The 21,285-nt window shown below is 36.4% G+C and overlaps 1 protein-coding gene across 3 annotated transcripts in view; it reads left to right on the top strand.

Moving 5' to 3' along the window:
- The window catches only part of LOC121368039 (ectopic P granules protein 5 homolog), a 59,230-nt gene that overhangs the window by 26,195 nt on the left and 11,750 nt on the right, over nt 1–21,285 (top strand). For 2 of the 3 annotated variants that reach the window (XM_041492551.1, XM_041492553.1), the window contains 21 exons: nt 179–411; nt 1,499–1,639; nt 2,589–2,709; nt 3,332–3,429; nt 4,322–4,418; nt 4,923–5,156; nt 6,293–6,459; nt 7,777–7,977; nt 8,668–8,791; nt 9,376–9,517; nt 10,350–10,521; nt 12,367–12,457; nt 13,131–13,208; nt 14,001–14,143; nt 14,578–14,746; nt 16,310–16,504; nt 17,322–17,453; nt 17,923–18,004; nt 18,395–18,558; nt 19,661–19,853; nt 20,994–21,164. In XM_041492551.1, the coding sequence (XP_041348485.1) occupies nt 179–411; nt 1,499–1,639; nt 2,589–2,709; nt 3,332–3,429; nt 4,322–4,418; nt 4,923–5,156; nt 6,293–6,459; nt 7,777–7,977; nt 8,668–8,791; nt 9,376–9,517; nt 10,350–10,521; nt 12,367–12,457; nt 13,131–13,208; nt 14,001–14,143; nt 14,578–14,746; nt 16,310–16,504; nt 17,322–17,453; nt 17,923–18,004; nt 18,395–18,558; nt 19,661–19,853; nt 20,994–21,164 (3,148 nt within the window). The remainder of the gene's footprint in view (nt 1–178; nt 412–1,498; nt 1,640–2,588; nt 2,710–3,331; nt 3,430–4,321; nt 4,419–4,922; nt 5,157–6,292; nt 6,460–7,776; nt 7,978–8,667; nt 8,792–9,375; nt 9,518–10,349; nt 10,522–12,366; nt 12,458–13,130; nt 13,209–14,000; nt 14,144–14,577; nt 14,747–16,309; nt 16,505–17,321; nt 17,454–17,922; nt 18,005–18,394; nt 18,559–19,660; nt 19,854–20,993; nt 21,165–21,285) is intronic. The other variant, XM_041492552.1, reaches the window with a different exon arrangement.

The raw sequence follows: 21,285 nt of genomic DNA on the forward strand, positions 1-21,285 counted from the left end.
AGGTCATATCTGCCACTTATGACCTTTTAGCTCTCACACGACATAATGTACAAATGTATCTATAAAAGAGAAAACACTCCCAAGTTTTCTCCATTTTCTCTATGTTAAAATTTGTGGTGGGATGGGGTTTTTTTACCAAACATTATTTTTTTTTTTTTTTTTTTTTTTTTTTTTTCAGATGGCTTCAGTAGTGAGACAGAATCAAACAAGTGAACAACATTTCAACAACTGGGCTTGGGACTTGGTACTCAAGTTAAAGCTGCACAGCTACTCCATTCCGTCAAACTTGCAGGAATGTAGCCCTCCAGATATGGCCAAAGATGATTGGCTCTTGCCTCTTGGCAAGGGCGTGACACAAAAAAACCCAATGGCTTGTTATGTGGCATTGGTTATGTCCAACATAGGCCATGAGTATGTGTTAAATATGTTTTTTATGGAAGATTATAATTGATCTGTATGGTACATTGAAATATTTCAGGTACCGTATATCTAATTAGCAGAATAAGATGTGAGATTGTTAAAAAAAATCCCCATGTTTTTCTTTGATTCAGTTACAATTTGATGGAATTTTTTTTGATAAAAATCATTTACAACACCAATGAAGGAAGGAAAGAAATGTTTTGTTTAACGACACACTCAAATTTATTTACGGTTATATGGCGTTGGACATATGGTTAAGAACCACACAAATATTGAGAGAGGAAATCCACTGATGCACCACTTCATGGGCTACTCGTTTCGATTAAGCAGCAAGGGATCTTTTATGTGCACCATCCCACAGACAGGGTAGTACATATCACAGCCTTTAATATACCAGTAGTGGTTGGAACAAGACATAGTTCCAATGGGCCCACAGATGGGGATCGATCCCACACCGACCGTGCATCAAGGGAGCACTTTACCACTGGGCTATGTCCCGTCCCTTACAACACTAATGAATGCAGCATATTGTATTATTACACACCAGTGTAAGATATTGCTCATGTCATAACAATCACTCAATATCTAACTAGTGTAATATTGGCGTGACGTAAGTGAGACGTAGATCACTCACTGACCCAATTCGTAGAAAAATAACGTGTAGTAGGTCTTGACATCTGCTTATTTCTGCGTTGCAGCTTGTTTGCAGTTGGTTTGTAATAAATAAAATACTAAACAAGCTTGCCAGATACCAAAACTGTTCACTTATTTCATGAAAAATGGTATGACAGGCAAACCCGTTTAGTATTCTATATTTATCTGCTAATTTAAAAATATTAAACAGTCATATCTTCTGAACTTTATAAACAAATATAATCAAAATGTTTGGGGGTTTTTTCATTTAAATTTCTAACTGATCATTTTAAATTTGTACTCAGGATGTAGTAAAGTAACTAAAGACAAAATTAATGAAGTTAAAGCTAATAAGATTTACATTTAACTGGTGCTAGAAATTGTTATCTAGGCATGTTTAGGTTTGAAATCGATTAATTTAAATGTATTGTTTTAATTATTTCAGTATTACAAGTTTTACCACAGAGGGCATGGACCATCTCCAGAATCTGCTGGCCTGTAACCAGTTCACTGCAGCCATTCACGTGATCAGCTGCCTCGTGCCGTACTTCAACCAGAGATCGCAGTACTTCCCACAGAGTGACGGGTGAGCAAGTAAACTCAGTACATGGCCAATATATTGCAGAGGGACACGACGTAGCCCAGTGGTAAAGTGCTCGCCTGATGTGTGGTCGGTCTAGGATCGAAATTCACCGGTGGACCCATTGGGCTATTTCTCGTTCCAGCAAGTGCACCACGACTGGTATTTCAAAGGTTGTGGCATGTGCTATCCTGTCTGGGATAGTGCATATAAAAGATTCTTTGCTATTAATGGAAAAATGTAGCAGGTTTCCTCTAAGACTAAATGTCAGAATTACGAAATGTTTGACATCCAATAGCCGATGATTAATAAAATGTTTTGTTTATGACAAATTATTACACCAGAGATTATTTTTTCATTTAAAACTAACCTTACCTCTTAACTTGTTACATTTCACTCTTCATTAGTCTGGTCCAATAATCTCAAAAGGCTGACATGTTCCATTGTATCTTGTTCCCAGTCACATTTATCACCTTTTCTTTCTCTTTTTCACTCTTGTTGTCCATTTTTCTCCGCTTATTCTAAGCTATCAGGTCTTCTAGGTTATGGTAGCCCCACTCCCATGGCTAGTTATATTCAATGTTGGGCTGGTAAATAACTACTATTGCCATGCCCGACGGCTGGTGAAAAAAAAGTCAAATGCTGCAGTTAAGTCTTATTTTGTTAATATATATCCTGCCCCACCACCACCACCACTAAGTGTTTTGAAGCTCTATCTCCCTCTTTAGGTAACATATCCGATTATTAGTATTAATTAGTAAAATTGTATTAACTTAAAGTAAAGTATGGCTAGTGAATTTTTAATCGTGGCTAGTAAATGTTTTAAATCACTGATCCCACAGCTAGTGGATATTATAAAAATTCTGGAAGCCCTGGCTATTCTGTGGGATATTTTCAGGTATTTGTTTGGATAGTAAAATGTTTTGTTATTAATGTTAATGATTTGATTATGCAGGTTCCAGAAGGTCCTACAAATGATTCTGTCAGCAGACGAATCCTTGTTCAAGATCGCCAAGTCTGTGCTGAGTTATGACTTCCCTGGGGCCATAACAAAGCAGCTAACAGATATGATCCAAGTTAGTAGACGGTTGTTTTCCTTCACACCTGTTGAAGAGACCATGGTTGCATGAGATTTGTGGTATCAGACTGATATCCCACAGAACAGTGATATCCCACAGTTGGATATTGATTTATAGACATCTGATTGGCTACTCTATTGTAATGACTCAGATGTCAAACCTCCTTTAATGAGAAAGATGTCCAGTAAAAGTAACACATTCAAAACCGATTTCTACCTGTCATGTATTAGTTCACTGAGCAATTGCAATATTTAGTGTTTTAAATAAGTTTTAGTTCAAAAAGATGTTTTAAATCTGGGTTTTTTTGTTTTTTTAGAAATGTTGTTTATTTTTCCTGTCAGTGTATGGGATCAACAGCCTTGATATTGCAGACTATTCTTTGAAGAAGGTTTTTAATATTTTGACCAAGATTAGTGACCAGGGGATGGGGTGGGGGTGCTGTTAAAAAAATTGACACAGTGGAAAAAGGGCTCATTTAAACTAGGTGTGGGTTTGACAGTTGCATCTAAAGGATGTTGAAGATTGAAGAAAATGTGAATAATCTGTAATAAAAGTTTAATTAATTTGTAAAATAAGCCTAAGAATTCACTAAAAGTAATATAACATTGTTTTTGAACAGTCTGAGATCTTGCAGCATCTGTCTGACAGTAGTGCAAGTTCCATCATCGTCTTCTGGCTGAGTGTTCTTCTGAAGTCGCCTAAAGGAATCACTGACAGGTGAGTTGTGAAGTAATTCTCACATTCAGAGTTTAATCCTCTTTTGTTATTGGTAGCCAGTTGGAACTGCAAGAAGTTATGTGATTATGTAAAAATTAAATTGCCTGTGGCCAGCAGCTTCAAGACATAGATTTACTTTTGGGTGGGGTGGGGGGATGAGTATGTGGTAGTATTGGTATAAATTGCTTGTATTGATTGTAGCTAGTGGAATTTACCTATTAGCTCATTTGGTAAAGTGGTAAAGCGCTCGTTTGATGCACGGTCGGTGTGAATTCGATCCCCGTCGTTGGACCCATCGGGCTATTTCTTGTTCCAGCCAGTGCACCACAACTGGTATATCAAAGGCCATGGTATGTGCTATTCTGTCTGTGGGAAAGTGCATATAAAAGATCCCTTGCTACATTAGGAAAGATGTAGCGGGTTTCCTCTGATGACTACGAGTAAGAATTACCAAATGTTTGACATCCAATAGCCGATGATTGATTAATCAATGTGCTCTAGAGGTGTCGTTAAACAAAAACAAACTTTTAACAGTTGGTAGTGTGCTGGACTCGTACAAAGTGTTCATGGTTCAGATTCCATTAGTGGAGGTTGATTTATCTATTACAGTTGTTTCAATTTTTGGTTGCAACCATTGTGTATAACAAATACATGTATGTATGGTATGTGCTGTCCTGGTTATGGGGAAAGTGTTAAGACAAAAATCAAATTATCTTCTCTTATACACTAGAGGTCCTGTTTATTATGACATATAACTAATATCTGTTGTTGTACAATGTACTGGTATGTTAATATTATAATACAGCTTCCTCCTCTCTCTCTCCCCCCCCCCCCCCCCCCCCCCCCCCCCTTTATTTCATCTTGATTCAGCCTGATTTGGGGGTTTTTTCAGAAACTACTGCTTTGTGGTCGACAGTTTGATCCGATGTACCTTTACACTGAAGGGAACCTACATTGAGATTGAAGAAGTCTTTAGTAAGACCTTTGAGGTAACAAATCTTTTTTGAACACTGGGTAATTGTTATACATTCAGTCGCAGTGTTTCTGCCAGAAAGATATTTTTGGGTATGGCACTATGGAATTGAATGCAACTACAAGCAACAGAAGGTATGGGGGAGCCTGCCCCAAAAGGAAAATGGGTTAAGCTTAGGGTTATGGTTAAGAAAATCATACAGTAATGACAAGAGTAATTAATTTTGTCAAAAGATTAACTTAAAAAAAAAACAATCTGCAAAAATTTGGGTATATGGCGCCATACCTGTTTTTACCTCTGGCAGGAACCCTGAGTCAATCGTCATTATCTTAACTTCTATTATGTTATTAGCTCAGGATATTTTGAGGTCAAGAATCTTTCCATTCCATAATTTACACCAAAAACTACTAATGTTTATCACGACCCACTGTCATCTCAAGCTATTTGTTTTAGTTTCTTCAACAACAAAGTTTGTATTTGTAGCAGTGTGTTAAGTCACGGGATATGTTTCTGTTGCTAGACCCTGTTGCGGAGTGACAAGGGTCGAGGTGTGATGTCATCTGTGGTTTCGTGGATTGCCTCGGGGGTGACGTTGCCGTCGTTGATGGAGAGAAGTTCGATGCCGGAGTTCACGTGGCTCGCCTACATGGTCCTGCACACCGAGGGGGCATCCAGGGTTTGTACTCAACTCTGGCTCAACATTCAGCAGGAGATGCACAGCAATCCCAAGTTACCAGCAGACCAGGCGCACCGGGTATGTAATTGTATATATAGTAATTAATACAGGTCCATAGATTGTGGAGGGGGGATTTGTTGGGTTTGAATACACATTCCCATGGACCTGTAAAGTCCACGTTTTGCATAAAACAGTAACTGTCTTTTACATTGTCAACACTCACAAAGTTCCTTTTTCGAGAGTTAGCACCCTTCCCCTCCCCCCCCCCCCCCCCCCCCCCCCCAAAAAAGAAGAAGAAGAAATCCTGGGCTTTTAATGTGTTAATGACTGGAGATGTATAGCAATTCCAAGTTATGAGAAAACTAGGCACAACATGTACATACTGTATAGAAACATTAAATTTTTACAGCAGGAGATGCACAGTAATCTCATGTTACCTTCGAACCAAGGTTATAATGTATGTAATTTTATCCTACAATCGTTGCAAAATATGAGGACTAGATTAATTTCAATATATTTTTTTTATTAGTGACTTAAGCCTAACTTAATTGTTTACTTCAGACTATTTTTCAAGTACAAAGTTTAACCGTTTTATATTATTACTTTAGTTACATTATAGACAAATACGGTTTTGTGTTATAATAAAGGTAACAAAGCATACAACTTTACAAGGACTTTTGACATGACAAAATGTAGCTAGCATCTTAAAAAATTAATTTATGTATCTTGTTATCTTGTATGATGTCATAGTACAAAAGACTTGCTACACTGATGGTACACCATTTGAAAGCAAAAGTGGAGCAAATAATATTTTCCAACTGTTTTTGTTGGATTGCAGGATAAATAAAATGAATGGTTACTGCTTTAAGATATCGGCTGTATCCTGCTGCTCAGGTTGAATGGTGAATGCCACTTAACACTCTTATGACATTTGTCATTGTAACTTCTCATTCTAGCCTGTGCACCACGACTGGTATATCAAAGGCTGTGGTATGTGCTATCCTGTCTGTGGGATGGTTTAAAAAAGATCCCTTGCTACTAATGGAAAAATGTAGCAGGTTTCCTCACTAAGACTATATGTCAAAATTACCAAATGTTTGACATCCAATAGCCGATGATTAATAAATCAATGTGCTCTAGTGGTGTTATTAAGCAAAAACCTTTGTCATTGTAACCTTCACAGCCGATATAAAAAAATTAATTTAAATTTTCAGCAATCGGTAGTGAAGTTGAAACTGGAGCAGGCTCCAGCATTCCATCGTCTGAACATCTATCGCTGGGCGCAGCAGGCCCTTGATGCACCGGTTAGTCACCCACTGCTGCCAGTTCTCTACCAGAGATTCTTCAACCTCTACCTGTCAAGACTTGTCACAGAGTCCAGGTACTGTTGGTATATATGTATCATAAATTAGTTCTCTACCAAAGATTCTTCTCTACCAGAGATTCTTCAACCTCTATTTGTCAAGACTTGTCACGGAGTCCAGGTACTGTCGGTATACATGTATCATAAATTAGTTCCCTACCAGAGATTCTTCAACCTCTATTTGTCAAGACTTGTCACGGAGTTCAGGTACTGTTGGTATACATGTATCATGAATTAGTTCTCTACCAGAGATTCTTCAAGCTCTATTTGTCAAGACTTGTCACGGAGTCCAGGTACTGTTGGTATACATGTATCATGAATTAGTTCTCTACCACAGATTCTTCCACCTCTATTTGTCAAGACTTGTCACGGAGTCCAGGTACTGTTGGTATACATGTATCATGAATTAGTTCTCTACCAGAGATTCTTCGACCTCTGTTTGTCAAGACTTGTCACGGAGTCCAGGTACTGTTGGTATACATGTATCATGAATTAGTTCTCTACCAGAGATTCTTCAACCTCTGTTTGTCAAGACTTGTCACAGAGTCCAGGTACTGTTGGTATACATGTATCATGAATTAGTTCTCTACCAGAGATTCTTCAACCTCTGTTTGTCAAGACTTGTCACAGAGTCCAGGTACTGTTGGTATACATGTATCATGAATTAGTTCTCTACCAGAGATTCTTCAACCTCTATTTGTCAAGACTTGTCACAGAGTCCAGGTACTGTTGGTATACATGTATCATGAATTAGTTCTCTACCAGAGATTCTTCAACCTCTGTTTGTCAAGACTTGTCACAGAGTCCAGGTACTGTTGGTATACATGTATCATGAATTAGAGCACCTTGCCGGTTTTGCAGTATGATACTAATACTAGAAAGATAAACTATATGTCCGACGCCATATAACCGTAAATAAAATGTGTTAAGTGCGTCGTTAAATAAACCATTTCCTTTCCTTTTATCCCCGCTTGAACCATGATTTAATTCCCTTCGATAAAGATTCAGTTTTTGGCATGGTTAAAATCATAATGGTTTTATGTGAATGAGGTATAGCCTCATCTTTTTTAAGTACATTTTTTACAGTGATTGTTGCTTTACAGTACTAAATACTAATGTAATGTCCTTTTGATGTCTGTCTTCATGTTAGGGTAATAACAAACTTTAAGGCTTTGATTTTATTTATTGGGGTAACAGATGTATTGTCTCATCTTTTGAAAGCCAAGACTAATAAATTTACTAGGTCAGTCTTGAAAGAATGCACATTGGAGACTTTAATTATCTTGCTTTTTCTAGATACGGTGTTATAGGTTATATTTTTCTTCTTGTGTAAAGTTTACCGCAGAGAGCCAGTGTTGGCGAAAGATTCTTTGAGAGCATGAGTTATTCCTCCATGTTGAAGAAGATGAAAAAGAGGCTGGCGGAAGCGGCCGACTACCACATGAACTACAAGCCTGCAGAAGATGCAGCCGCACTGGGCGGTAGTCAGAATGACAAATACGCCAGCTCCAAGGAACTGCATCAGAAACTGGCCAGGTTTGTAATTCTTTTAAAGTAACAAGATATACATTAGAATTTGAAATAGTTCATTTATTGTAATTATATTTAATTATTAAGATTATCATAATATCAGTGTTATGAAATTAGGAGCAGGATATAGCTCAGGAGACTGGGGTGGGGGGTTGGATTTAGAATAATGCATATAAAAGATAACCAGCTATGTTTTGGTAGTAGTAACCCAAGAATCAGCATAAAGTGTCAAAATAACTACATGTTGTGTGTTAAGGTGTTGTCAAACAAAAATTCTTTGCCTTTAGTTATTATAAAGTTAATCATTTTTTCAATCATATATATAATGTTAATCATGACCTGAAAATTACAAGAATGATCATTTTGTTTGTGCATTGCTCAGGCAAGTCAAGTGTTGTGTAACCCATTTGTTCTTTGGCACATTTACATCTATTGCATTCTTTGCATGGTCATGACAGGTTACTAAAAAAAAGGAAATGGATTATCTGAATTTTATTTTTGCATGACCCGTACGTGAATTACAAGCAGTTTGTTCTGAGAAGCTGAGACATGTAAAACTTCTAAAATCTCATCTCAAGTCTTTAATAAAGTCTTGAGTTTTTAACATCATGGCAGCACCTTACAAATTGCATGTGTGTTTGCATGTGTTCGATGTCATTGGAGATTTGAGCAAGATATTCTGGTGTGATGTTTCAGGTTGTATCAGACGTTTGCTCTGTGGCTGGACGAGCCCCGACTCCACGACGCCAACCTCTACCTGCCGGCTCTTCCACCCCAGTACGAGTCAGCTAGGCTCTTACAGGTCTTCCAAATGAAAATGGTACATAGCACTATCTTCTATAAAATGTAGTTTTCTTTTCATGCATATTCTGACATAAGAACAAAGGAAAGAAGGAAGAGATGATCAGGTAACTTAAACTAGGTTTCCTGGGACACAGTAGAACATTCTTGGCGCACTCTGGGTGGGAGCTGCTACAGCGATATAAACATGGTATTCACCAGCTTTAAACCCAGCCTTGGACAGAACTCTCTGGTGAAGTTAGAGGTTGTGCCCACGAAAGGCATGCTTGAACAGTTCTCTGATCGAAGAATTTTAAGACCAGTGTTTAAGCTTGACCTTCAATATTATTAGCATTTTAGTGGTCAGAAAATCTATAACTAAATTAATGTTTCAATCAACCAAAGAGCCAAAATATGGTAGATATGGTAAAAAAAAGAGCAAAAAAGCACATGAATTTCAAATTTAATTTTAATTAGCAGTAAGCTAATTTATAATGAAAAAAAATTGCCAAATTGAACTTTAATTTCTGTTTGACAAATGACAGCATATAGTCTGTTCACCAAGACCAGTTGTTGTACTGTAGGTGTTTTATCTGACCAATGTTTTCTCTAATTTTTGACCAGAAGCCATGGCTGGACTTGGTGGATCTCGATGGAGTGCAATATTTACTGAGTCTCGGTGCCGAAGACTGGAGAAAAGTTATCAACTCTTTACTAGAACCTGATCCAAAATGTTTTCAAGGGAAGGAAGAGGAGGCTGCAAGTGGTGAGCATATTATAGATGTCAGTCTTTTTAACCATTTTGGTGCTGAAATGTTCACATGTACAAAATATTGTCTAAAAATTGCATTTAATTTGTCTAGAAATAACTAATTTTTGTCCCAAAAATAACTACAGTTGAATCCCGTTGGCTCGAACCCCGTCGGTGTTGGAGAAAGTGTTCGACCAATCGGGTAGTTCGACCTAACCATTCGGTCAACATCGTGTAAGTGTAACTTGGGACTTCGTGTTTGGTTCGAGCGTTGCGGTGTATTCGACCCTTCCAAGTTCAACCCAACGAGATTCTACTGTATTTCTTTTCAACTTTTCAAATGTTTTAGCATATAATTGAATTATGAGCACACAGTCATAAATAACAAGCAAAATACCTAAAAGTTTTTCTTTAATTTTTTGCTAATGTTTGCTGTTTGAAATGTTTGCTTGATGCACGGTCGGTCTGGGATCAATCCCCATTGGTGGGCCCATTGGGCTATTTCTCATTCCAGCCAGTGCACCACGACTAGTGTATCAAAGGCCATGGTATGTGTTATCCTGTCTGTGGGATGGTGCATATAAAAGATCCCTTGCTGCTAATCGAAAAAAGTAGCCCATGAAGTGGCGACAGCAGGTTTCCTCTCTCAATAACAGTGTGGTCCTTAACCATATGTCCAATGCCATATAACCATAATAAAATGTGATGAGTGCGTCTTTAAATAAAACATTTCCTTCCTTCCTTGCTTTAGTAGATCAGTTGCCATGCTAGCAAGTCATTATCAGTGTTACTTTATATGTTCATTCATAACTATTGTATGAATCAAACACCATGTCTGGGTTTTTAGCTGCAGAAAGAATTGTTCGAAGGTTAAGAAACACTGAATCTGTAGAAGATCCTCCACCACTGGTGACCTTGACAGCTCCTGTGCCTGAAATCAGTGTGTCCATCATTGGAGAAAAATCACCTTTCATGCATCTGATGAAAGCAGATTTAAATGTTCTCAGGGATTATACAAGGTAATGCCCATATTTCCTTTCACATTATGGGGGTGGGGTTGGCCTTAGGCTCCTGATTATGTATATATTATATTGTATGTCCTGTTTTGAAATATTAATTTATAAATGGTACAGTCCTTATATGAAATCAGAATATGAGAACACCTGATTTTATTTTATTTATATTTGGGATATTTAATTTATTTTATACTTAATATACTTAAATCTACATTGAACAGTAGTTTTCTTTTCAATCTGATATATTTTAAGAGGAATTCAATCATCAACATGTTCACAAATGTTTGGGGGACGGGTTTAATGCTTTTGTACACTTTTGAAACAAATCAAAATGTTGATAATAATATCCTTTAGGGGCCGTCCATAATTATCAACATTTTCACGAGCGTACAAACCGTATGCGGGGGGGAGGGGTTTACGGCCAGCGTACACTTCTTTTGAAAGTGAAAAATGTCGATCAACATTTTTCATTTTGGGATGTGCACTTTTAGGTGGGGTGGGTGTCAAAAGTGTACTCTTTGTACACTTTTGAAAATGTTGAAAACTATGGACGGCCCCTTACCAAAAAATATATCAACATTTTTAATATACACCTTAACTCTTTCACCACGACAGGCCGGTATACCGGCTAGCGATATCCAGTGCCTCTCAGCACGACAGGCCGGTTTAGCGGCTTGTAACACCTGTTCATATTTGGCGCCGAGTGACACGTCAATATTATAATTAGACAAAATCTCGCGCGACCATAGCTGCCATGTGACACACTGTAATGGCTGCGCCCATGTTCTAGCGAATTTTGAATGAGTTTTTCAAGTTTATACTGATATTCTGACTGTAATTAAACATGAATCGAGGTGACGAAATTTTGTCTGTTGAAAACAATGGTTGCGATTCAGATGACGGGTTTTCCGATGATGAAATGTGGGATAATATGGATTTTGGTGCATTTGATTTAATCGAGATTGGCAATCATGAACGAAATGTCATTCAACATGGCAATTTAGAAGAAAATGATACCGATGACGAGTTACAAGATGACTTGCCACTGTTTTACCACGCGCCTGAGTTTACCTGGACACATGAGCCATATTCGGTTACCTGCAGATCAACGTTTACTAAAAATCTGGGGCCCGTAAAAGTGTTTGACGTCAACACAAACGCCATAGAGTACTTTTCGCTATTTTATTCCAATACAGTGTATGGAAAAATTGTGTAATTTACCAACATGAATGCAAAAAAAAAGCGTGATACAGATCCTGCTAACAACAAAGATGTGTGGTATGATGAAATGAAAGCTTATTATGGCTTGTTTATTTTGTCAAAAGCATTGTAAATATATTTTTTAAATTGTAACTGGAATGTTAATTAATTAATTATCCAACAAGAAAAACATTTGTACTGTTATTTTTTAAATTACCAGTCCTACCTACTCAAATAGGTGAGTAATATGCATAGTTTACCTGTAATTACCAGATTTATACCTGTTGAATCTAACATTTTTAAAGTTTTTTTTTTTTTTATCTAGACAGCCGTCCATTCACCTTTCTGGAAATGTATAGCCTATAACTAAAATTAATGATAAAACAAGTAGTTTTGTCCTTTAACAAACATGATCATAAATCTGCTATTTAAACTCAGTGTGCAGGGAAGATCAAGGCTGTAAAACTTAGTGGTGAAAGAGTTAAAAGGGGTGGAGAATACCAAACACAAGATTGGCTTGTATTTTGTTAACTGTGAATGGCACCATATAATGTTATTTTATGTGTAAAATATCTACCCTTATATATATATATATATATATAATATTCTTTGTTAATGTATGTTATAATTATATCTGATTATTTTCAGGATTTTTGCAACATGTACTGCTCGTCACTGTGCTGTGGATGAGACGTACTTGGATCTTCTACCAGAGCTGTATTCTAACGTGTGGAGAGAGGTGCATAGATTATAAAACGTACACATGTAGTAGCATTGCTGAATTCAGATCTCCAGTTGAAGTTTTGAGTACATTGTAAAAACGTAACAATTAAAAGGACATTCCTGAGTTTGCTGCATTGTAATATGTTTCCGACTGATAAAATATTTCTACGATTAAACTTACATATTAAATATATTTTCTGGTTTAGAATATCAGTGTCTGTATATTCAATGTGTTTCTGGTTGTCTTAATATTTGTAAGAAGCCCAAACTGGATTTTGTCTTCAAATAATTTCATACATACAAAACAATTATATTTTTAATAATAAAATGAAATTAACCTAGTACAAATATTAGAACGATCAAAAACATGTTTAATATACAGTCACTAATATTTTATGCAGAAAAATATATTTGATATGTAATTACAATCGTTAAAAAGTCTTTGTTAGTCGATAATATCTTAAAAATTGCAGAAAACTCAGGAATGTCCCTTTAAAAGGTTTCTGGATATGTGCAATGAATAGAGTTTGTTATTTCTTGTTTTTATGTAAAATTACTTCGTCATGACCAACCAATGACAAAAAATAAAGTTCTGATGAACTTTATTAATTTAATATGAAATTAAGTTACAATGTTTCAGTTAGGCACAAAATGTTTTACTAAAAATGTTTCTTTTTTTTTACTTTTAGGTGACTTTGACCATTGAATGCAAAAGCAAAGTCAACCCACTTCACCGCTGTTCTAATCCTGCTGTTACTAACGTCAGGGTATGTTTCTAAACATTTATTTTTGATTTGTGTTCAAAACTTGCCACCGTAACATTTCTGTCCATAAACAGTCTGTCAGCTATATGTTGTCGAAAAGTCAAGTGCCTTATTCTTATGCTCTTGCATTATAGAACACACAAATAATTACTCCACTACACTGTAAGACAGTTTCGCACAAAATTTTAGTCCTTTTTTTTTTTTACAGTACCCCATACATGTTTCAGGCAGAAGGCTACTTTACACAGTGGTACTAGATGAAATACAATTGCATACTTTTATTACACAGATAAAACTAACTTTTTTTACAACAAACATGGGCACATTTATCACCAATGGCAATACTTGTAGTATTAACTGCCCTATCAAAAGTTAGGTGCACCTCAAACTTTGACTCGGCCAGATGTTATTTGGTTTAGAACTACCTGTAAAATAGGATCTTCTCTTAAGCTAGATAAAAATGGGACATTTTGTTTTTCATATTGTTTGTGTGAGGGTCAGCTTCCCCTGTGCCCACCCCCAAACACTGTCACATTTATCACCAATGGCAAGACTTGTAGTATTAACTGCTCTATCAAAAGTTAGGTGCACCACGAACTTTGACTCGGCCAGATGTTATTTGGTTTAGTACTACCTGTAATATAGGATCTTCTCTCAAGCTAGATAAAAATGGGACATTTTTTTCATATTGTTTGTGTGAGGGTCAGCTTCCCCTGTGCCCACCCCCAACTATATACAACCCTGATTTACCCATGAAGACACATGTATGTAAGAGAGCTTTTCACTGTATTGTAGGTGAATGAGAAACAGCGGAATGAGATCATACAGCGAAAGATGGACGAGAATCGCGCTGAGTACAAACAGGTGATGATTGAGGGTCTGCTGCCTCCTCCACAGAATGTCTGCATTGCTGCCGTCCACGTGGAAAACGCAATCACGTAAGAGTCTGGTGGGAAAATATCTGTATCTTGTGTATTTAGGTTTTACTTTTTCAAAACACAAGTTTTATGAAAACGAAAACTAAAAAGTGCTTGTGGAAGTAACTTGGTGCAAAATCCAGCCAATGTGTCACAACTGATATATCAAAGGCCGTGGTATGTGTTATCTTGTCTGTGGATGGTGCATATAATAAGATTCCTTGCTACTAATGCAAAATGTAGTGGGTTTCCTCTCTAAGGCCATGGGTTTTGCTATCCTGTCTGTGGAATGGTGCATATAAAAGATCTCTAAGACTAGATGTCGGAATTACCCAATTTTTTACATCCAATAGCTGATGATCAATAAATTAAAATGCTCTAGTGGTGTTGTTAAACAAAACAAAGTTTAACTTTGATGCAAAGGTTTCTGAAGCTGAATTGTGTTTGTTTTTCAGACTGTTAATCAAGCGGTGTCAGTCGAGCACAGATGATGCTCTGCGGACTGTGTTGTTCGACATTGCCAGCTCATTGTTCTTCTACCTGGCCTCCATGGTGAATGAGGAGACAAACTTCTACCCTCCCACTAAACAGTTCTTTATATCCTGCACTGAGATACTGGGGAAGGTAAATTGTATTTTTCAACATCTTTGGAAATATAAATAATATATACATGTATATTATATACTTCTGTCCTCCCACTAAACAGTTCTTTACATCCTGCATTGAGATACTGAGGAAGGTAAATTGTATTTTTCAACATCTTTGGAAATATAAATAATATATACATGTATATTATATACTTCTACCCTCCCACTAAACAGTTCTTTACATCCTGCATTGAGATACAGGGACAGGTAAATTGTTTTTTTCAACATATTTGGAAATATATTTAATATATACACATGTATGTATATATATATATATATTATATATTTCTACCCTCCCACTAAACAGTTCTTTACATCCTGCATTGAGATACAGGGACAGGTAAATCGTGTTTTTCAACATCTTTGGAAATATATTTAATATATATATATATATTATATACTTCTACCCTCCTACTAAACAGTTCTTTACATCCTGCACTGAGATACAGGGACAGGTAAATTGTGTTTGTAAATATGTATATTATTTTAAATTGAAAAAGGAAAGGAATATACATGTATGTCTACTGCTATGCTGTTAAGTGGCCATCTTATGATTGTTTTCATACATGGTCTACAGAATGACAGAGTAAACCCATTACTGCCATATACATGTAGGTTACTCCTACCAAATAGCTATCAAAATTACAGCATTAGTCAGTTATATAGTTTCATGATATGTTTATTTTTGGTTAGGGGGGAAGTTTTGTGTTTATTTATAATAAATAGAATTTTTCATGTTTGATGGTGGGGGTTTTTTTTGGTTGTTTTTTTGTCAAATATGATTTATATCGCATGTTGTGAAGTCTGCATTTTCATATCACACCTTGATATGATTGCAGAATTGACTTGATAAAAAAATAGACAGTCATAAAACTTATTTGACAAAAAAAACCCCACATGAAATATTCTAATGTGTTTGCAGGAGTTTGTTACATTGTACCTGTTGTAGATATGCAGGGCCGAATTTAGTAAGCCTGTTTTTAATACACGCAGGTGTTTAAGCATTGTAAATGTATGTAGTTACACGCATGTAAGACCTAAACAGGTGTTTAAGCATAGTAAATGTATGTAGTTACACGCGTGTAAGACCTAAACAGGTGTTTAAGCATTGTAGATGTATGTAGTTACACGCGTGTAAGACCTAAACAGGTGTTTAAGCATTGTAAATGTATGTAGTTACACGCATGTAAGACCTAAACAGGTGTTTAAGCATAGTAAATGTATGTAGTTACACGCGTGTAAGACCTAAACAGGTGTTTAAGCATTGTAGATGTATGTAGTTACACGCATGTAAAACATAAACAGGCTTTGTAAATTCAGCCCGATATGTTCTACAGGTGTTTTTAGACTAGCCATTTCTGAGTGAAATATATGTATGTAACTCATATTTGACATCAAATATGAAATAACTTCTAATGTATTTTCAGGAGTTTGTATCCCAGGACCCGCTGCAGACATGCATGGTTCTACAGATGTGTTTAGATGAACCGTCGCTGTCTGGGCGAAATATACACATGTAATATTTTCTATGTATTTTCAGGAGTTTGTGTCCCGGGACCCGCTGCAGACATGCATGGTTCTACAGATGTGTTTAGACCAACCATCGCTGTCTGGACTGATCTCCCCCCACTTTGTGCCTGCCAACAGCCCCCAGCACTTCATCGACATGTACGAACAGCTCATCCACGTCCTACAGCAACAGAACATGGATCTCGTCTTCATGCTGCTCACAAAGGTGGACGTCATTCTTTTCTCCTTTTTTTATTTTTTTATTTTATTTTTATAAATATTTATTCACAGAACCCCTGTTTACATTTGTTATCTGTCTGAACAACAGGGATGAAGTGACAGAGTTACAATACAAAATTAAACATTATCATTTTGGTATACATCTCAAAATTTTCATTCAGTATTTACAATTGTTATTATCATTCTTATCTTTAATTTAAATTAGTTTAACTGTTAAATTTAAATATTGATGTGGTTCATCACTTAATGTTTTTTGCATTTACCATAGTTTGACACCCAATATCTGAGGTGTTTTTGTGCTTGGGTGTCATTAAACATCTATTCTATTCTATTGTTATCTTTAAAATGATGAGGTGTCAGTAATTTAAAATCATTCATTCATCCATTCATTCACTCGCCCACAAAGGCTGTGGTATATGTCATCCCGTCTGTGGGAAATTAAACATGGACCTTGTCTTCATGTTTCTCACAAAGGTGGCAATCATTGTTCTCTTTAAAATAACATGGTGTCAGTAATTTAAAATAATTCATTCATCCATTCATTCACTCGCAAAGGCTGTGATACAAATGTATATGTCATCCTGTCTGTGGGAAATTAAACATGGACCTTGTCTTTATGCTGCTAACAAAGGTGGCAATCATTCTTCTTTTTTAAATTTTCGGCAGGATGTAGCCCTGTGGTAAAATGCTTGCCTGATGTGCAGTCAGTCTGGGATCGATTCCCATCGGTGGGCCCACTGGGCGATTTCTCTTTCCCAAGTGTGCAATTAAACAAAATGAAACTTTTAATTTGTGTTTGACAGTTTGATGTCTGGTCATGGCTGGAGAATGTGAAGCCACCTCAAGTGGAGAAGAAAAGGTTTATTGATATCCTTGGTTCCGCGCTGATGGCTTGTGGAGCCGAGCCTGAGAAACAGACGAAACTTGTCTTTGATGTATGTTATTAGTTACTGTTCATCCATGCATGATGTGTGTGTGTGTGTGTGTGGGATGTAGCCAAGTGGTAAAGCACTTGCATGATCAGTCCAGCCTTACATACAGTTTGGTGTTCTCTTGATATAAAAATAAATATTCCTACTGAATGATAAACTAGTTGGATAATGAATTATTAACTCTAATTGTTTTGTTTTTTTTGTTGCTTATTAAGTAATCAAAGAAGTTATTTTTTAAATGTTTTTTTTATCTGGTTTCATCTTTTCTTTTTTGCATAAAATAATTTCTACAAAGCAAACTGAATTTGATGTTAAAAGCTGGAAAACAGCTTTAGTTAACTGTGATAAATTGTTAAGATTTTCACTAAAAAAAAATTAATAGAAGTTATTGTAACGAATTCGTATAATTTAAAGCATGTCTCACAGAAAATAGTATGCAATCACTGAAGGTATAAAAAAAATTGTCTTTTAGTTTTACTGTGGTCACCTTCGAAGCTTCCTTCAAAACAACTTTCCCAGCAATATTTCAGAGGTTATCAATGTGGTTCTTCAAGGTAATTTGCATGTTATAAAAAAGCGTCATTCACTTGTATGTTAAATGAATAGGAGCTGGATATAGCTTAGTCAGTAGAAAGCTAGTCTGAGGTGCTCAGATCACATGATCAAACTCCCTCCATTATGTAATATAGTCATCATGTATATACTTTAGGTATGTAGAAAGGGTGCCTCGTAAGTTGTCAATCTTGTGCCCAATTCTTTAGTTTTATTGTACAATAAAATTTATTTTCATTCAACCCAGTGTTCTCTCTCCATCTTTTGTAACAAGACATTCATTCATAACTGATTTTATGCTAATTTTGTTACATAAGAAATATATGTTATTAATTAAGATATAAGACTGAAGGATCAACACACATAGCAGTATTTATACTTGCATTTACCAGGTTCGACATCTGAGAGGCTTCACGTTCAGTGCTGGGAGATTCTCTGTATTGAGTGTTTCATGGTGACACCACAAACAACGGATTCGAGTCAGAGGAAAACATCTGTGAACTTTAACATGACGGAAGTGGAGGCCTGTACCGACACCATGCTCAGTACGACACAGGTACAAAGTATTAATGTATAGTCAGACCTGCTGTTAAGGATACAAGCAAAATAGGGCTGTACCGTCTAAAAATAAAATGGTTTTGAGGGGGGGGGGGGGGGGGGGGGGGGGGGATGGGGAAGGTAATAAGAAAAGGTGGGGGCATAGTAATATAGGGTGTATACCACCAAATCCTATCATTGGTATCATATGTAAATAAAACTGCTACATGCAATGTGTTAATCAACATACACCATAGATATAAATACTACATCCCACCCCACTCTACCCTCACCTTTAAAAAAAAAAATCTTTAAAAATATGAGTTTAATCTGCAAGTTTTATATATAATGTAAAGTATCTTTTGACTACCCTAGTTCCACACAAAAATGGTTTTCCTAATTTTAGTGGGACCTCGTACATTCCAAGCACAATATTATAGTACTTTGTACATTTTGAATCTAGTTTCAATTTAAATTACGGGAATTTACTGGCAAGATGAAACAACATTTTATGATAACCAGAGATGAAAGTTTTGTGGATATATCTGGAATCCAGATTTTTTATTGTTTATACAGTCTTTCCATTGTTTGTGCAAAGTTTTCCATATTTTCCATCCAAAACTTACGATATGGTTTCATTTTATACTTTGTATATTTCTGAATTGGGGACCGTCATTTTAGATCATTGTGGAACCTTAACCCTAGGGGCGAGACGTAGCCCAGTGGTAAAACGCCCACTTGATGTGAAGTCAGTTTGGTATTGATACCTATCGGTGGGCCCATTGGGCTATTTCTCGCTCCAGCCAGTGCACCACGACTGGTACATCAAAGGCAGTAGTATGTGCTATCCTATCTATGGGATGGTGCATATAAAAGATCCCTTGCTGGTAATCGAAAAGAGTAGCCCATGAAGTGGCGACAGTGGGTTTCCCATGTGTTGAGTGCGTTGTTAAATAAAACATTTCCTTCCTTCCTTCCCTAAACACTAGGATCAATCTCAGTACTTGACCATCGATATTAAAATTTCCAGAATTAGTTTTTTTCACAACTCACTTTTATCTCTGGATATCAAGCTCTGCTGACTGATGATGTGATAGTAAAGAGTTCAACTTTGTCTTCAGGTAAAGGAGATTCACCAATGGTTTGGTAGCTACTTTCTGCAAGTCAGACTCACCGACATGGATGCAGCCACGTTTGGTCTGTACCCGAAGTTGGGCCGATACGTTCCCTACATTGCCCAGTTCATCGGAGGATTCATGAGAAGTCTCGTCACAAAGATGATGCCAAATGTATCCGAAATGAATCCATATCAAGGTCAGTGTATTTCTTTTAAATAAAAGTCTTAAAGGGACATACCCTAGTTTTTAAACACTAAGGCATATTTATTTTACTATTAGAGCCATTTTTGATAACTGAAATCTTACTTTACTTAGAGTTTATTGCTGAGATTATCCATTTCCGTACATTCAAAGTGTTTTTGGTCATCCTAATGTTTTTAATATCACAAAATGCATTTATCATATTTTTAAAAACGTGCATGCGTCTTGAGAAGTAACAGTTATGGAGTCGGCTTTTTAGTCTATTTTTAGAAGGTATTTTACCATTTGAAAGTCACAGACTCGTGTTTCACTCTGTTGTAACTTTATCTAAATGTGTTACAGGTTTGTAGATTAACTAAACTTAGTGTGTATTTTCATTGACTGAAACTAGGGTCTGTCCCTTTAAGGCCTGTGAACATTGTGAGAATGATAGCCTTTTATATCTGGATCTCCTTCAAGTTTTGTTTATTTAACCCATTTATCATTGATGCATTCAGTTTCTGACATCATGTGTATGGATGGGCAGAATCTACTTCAGTCAGTAGGGGTTCCTGGGTTGTAAGATTAAACTACCTCAGTGGACTAATTTAGTTTTTTCCATCTCGGCCAGTGCTCCACAACTGGTATATCAAGACTGTGGTATGTACTGTCCTGTCAGTGGGAACGTGAATATAAAAGATCCCTTGCTGCTAATGGAAAAATGTAGCAGGTTTTCTCTGAAGACTATGTATCATAATTATCAAATTGTAATGGTATCATTAAACATATTAAAGAACTTTAACTTTCATATGCATCGTTAAAACACATTTTACAAAATGGAATTGGTTAGGGACTGATTGTCATTTTCAATTTTCATTGGACAAGTAATGTTAAATCCTTTATACGTACCTATCTGGTTTGTGAAATTTTAGATTTAACTAAGGCGCCCTTCAAATTTATCAAGTATACAAACTGTATGCTAGGCTGAAGGGTTAATCCCAGCATATGACATTAAAATGTTAATAAAATATTTCTAACACAAGGGGTGGGTGGGTGCCAAAAAAGAGTACAGCTTGTATGCTGTGAACGACTCCTAATTTAGTTAATTTTACATAATTTTTTTAAATGTACCAAATTTTCGATTCTTTGTTTTCAGTTATTGAACTAGTATGGACAGAACTGGTACAGGTGTTTTCTCCCTGGATACAGCATCTTGGAAACAAGGAACAAACGCTCTTTCCGTGGACTGAGGGTGACACATTGGTTGCTATGTCCATGGTTACTATGTTCAGGAAAGTGGTGGAATTTCTTATTGCTCAGCTTTCAGGTATATGTTGTTGAATTTGAAAGTTGTGCACAGGTTTTATATATAACACATTAAAACCTTTTTTTTTCAATACATTTAGATTTACACTAGACTATTTAGTACATCCACATAAAAAGCTGGT

The sequence above is a fragment of the Gigantopelta aegis genome, chromosome 3, assembly GCF_016097555.1.
Source record: "Gigantopelta aegis isolate Gae_Host chromosome 3, Gae_host_genome, whole genome shotgun sequence".
Lineage (NCBI taxonomy): Eukaryota > Metazoa > Mollusca > Gastropoda > Neomphalida > Peltospiridae > Gigantopelta > Gigantopelta aegis.